The sequence below is a fragment of the Brassica napus genome, chromosome A5 (assembly GCF_020379485.1).
Source record: "Brassica napus cultivar Da-Ae chromosome A5, Da-Ae, whole genome shotgun sequence".
Classification (NCBI taxonomy): Eukaryota; Viridiplantae; Streptophyta; class Magnoliopsida; order Brassicales; family Brassicaceae; genus Brassica; species Brassica napus.
Window position 1 is genome coordinate 24,838,613 of NC_063438.1, and position 2,087 is coordinate 24,840,699.

At 35.4% G+C, this 2,087-nt stretch overlaps 1 protein-coding gene across 1 annotated transcript; it reads left to right on the plus strand.

Annotated features, from left to right (window-relative positions):
* Window positions 1-499: 499 nt before the first annotated feature.
* LOC106452360 (auxin-responsive protein SAUR72-like) lies at window positions 500-1,280 on the plus strand. The gene has a single exon (XM_013894451.3). The coding sequence runs from the start codon at window positions 603-605 to the stop codon at window positions 999-1,001; it is 399 nt and encodes a 132-aa protein (XP_013749905.2). The 5' UTR covers window positions 500-602; the 3' UTR covers window positions 1,002-1,280.
* Window positions 1,281-2,087: the final 807 nt, after the last annotated feature.

Below are 2,087 nucleotides of genomic sequence, written 5' to 3' on the forward strand. Positions count from 1 at the left end.
TAATTAATTAATAACATCAGTTGATTTTAATTCTGTGTTATTTTGATATATACATGGTTTTTGTTACAAATGAAAATATATCAGAAAACTAATTTACAGAAATCACAGCCATGAATATATATATATAAGAGGTAAAGAAAACGTTATATATATATAAATAAATAGTTATATCAAATAGGATTTCCTTATGTTAATTAGAAATTTGATTTTTCTATTTCAAAGTCAGTCGTTTTTTTTTTTATAAAATCCATACAATTTATTTATATAAAACAAAATAAACTAAATCAGTCGTTTTCCTTTTATGTTTAAAAATCAAAGATATTTTACTATGTTTGTGTGGTTTTAAATTGGGCATTTTATATTCTTTTTTTCTTTTAATAGTCAAGTCGAAAATTTCCGAGTAAGTGTACCTGGCAAGTACTCCTTCCGGACCCACTTTATTTCGAAGCCAAAGTGTCATAACTACCCTCGCCTCTATATAAAATCTGAACCCTTCCTCTCTTTCCTTCAAGAACATCTTCTCATTCGTTCTTACAGCTCATACAGTTTCATCACTCTTGCAAAAGCTTCTCTCTCTACCTCTCACACACCACAGCAAGAAGATGAAGCACCTGATCCGCCGTCTCTCCCGCGTGGCTGAATCCACTCACTACAACCTCCTCCGGTCAGATTCGCAACGACGGAGCCGCCGTTCTAAATTTTCCCTCCGGTCTTCTATGGCTCGCCGCTTAAAGAAGCATACATCCTCTGTTCCTCAAGGACACGTACCGGTCTACGTGGGTGAAGAGATGGAGAGGTTCTTGGTTAGCGCGGAGGTGCTTAACCACCCGGTTTTTATCGGTTTGCTGAAGCGGTCGGCTCAGGAGTACGGATACGAGCAGAAAGGAGTTTTGCAAATCCCATGCCACGTTCTTGTCTTTGAGCGCATCATGGAGTCGGTTCGGCTTGGACTAGCGGTTCCAAGTGACCTCCAAGATCTAGTCAGCGAGGAGTGTGTCTGAACAAGCGTTTTAGAGGAATCTTTGGTAGGTAGAGAGACAGAGATGGATCTGGTTGGTTTTTGTTCAGAGAGTAATAATAATACTTAGTTGGTGTTGATGTACATAGCTACTATATATATATGTTGTTTGTTGCAAATTTCCTAATTTTTTACCGGTTTAGGTACCGGTTTGAAGCTCTTGTGGAGATATATGGAATTTGCTTCGGTTTAGATGTGAATGTAAGCTTAATTTCTGGGTTTTATTATATATGAAGAAGATTCCAGCTTCTTTATTTCTGTTCTTTCTGGTACATTTTGAGCCAAAGAATGAGAGAGGGATTTGATGTTTCACCGAGATTATCGGAAGTGCATATTCGTCAATGACTTACCTAAGAATAATGTTTGATATCCAAAAAAAATCTAAGAATAATGTTATTCTGCAAGTATGTCTTATTCAATTTCTAGTTAGTATCGGTTTGAACTGATCGAAAATTGAGTAAGGTGTATTAAACAATAACCCTGCTAATGGCGTTTGAGAGATAACCTCAATAGGGCGAATCCGCAATTTGATTCCCGTTAGCCATCCAGCGAATCCGTAATTTGATTTTCGTTAGCCATCCAGACTATCTTAAATTGTAAGAATATGTAGCTGCTGTGGATTTCGTGGATTAATCGGTTGACTTCGTTCGCCGAATCTTCACGGTTATAAAAAAAAGTGTATTAAACAATAAAGAAGAAAAAGAGCAAAAACAAATTTTATTGCTTTCGAGATTTTACTAAGTACACAAGTGGTATATTTTATGTTAAAAAAAAACAAGTGCTATAATTATAAATATTAAAATCAAACTTTTTCTTGTTTAACCAGCTCTTCAATTGATTTTTGTGAGTTTCATTTTATCTCTCATGTTGTATAATGAGTTCCAAGATTGAGCTGTACTCTGCTTTTTAGTGAATTTTCAAAGCTAATTTGGTTCCGGATACCATCAAACCGATGGTTTACAAATTTTGTATCTACGTTTTTTATCCTTTTTCAACTGAACACAAATAAACGAGTGAGTGAGAGTAGTTGAGAGACAAAACGAAAATCTTGCTTCTTTGAAATTTCATG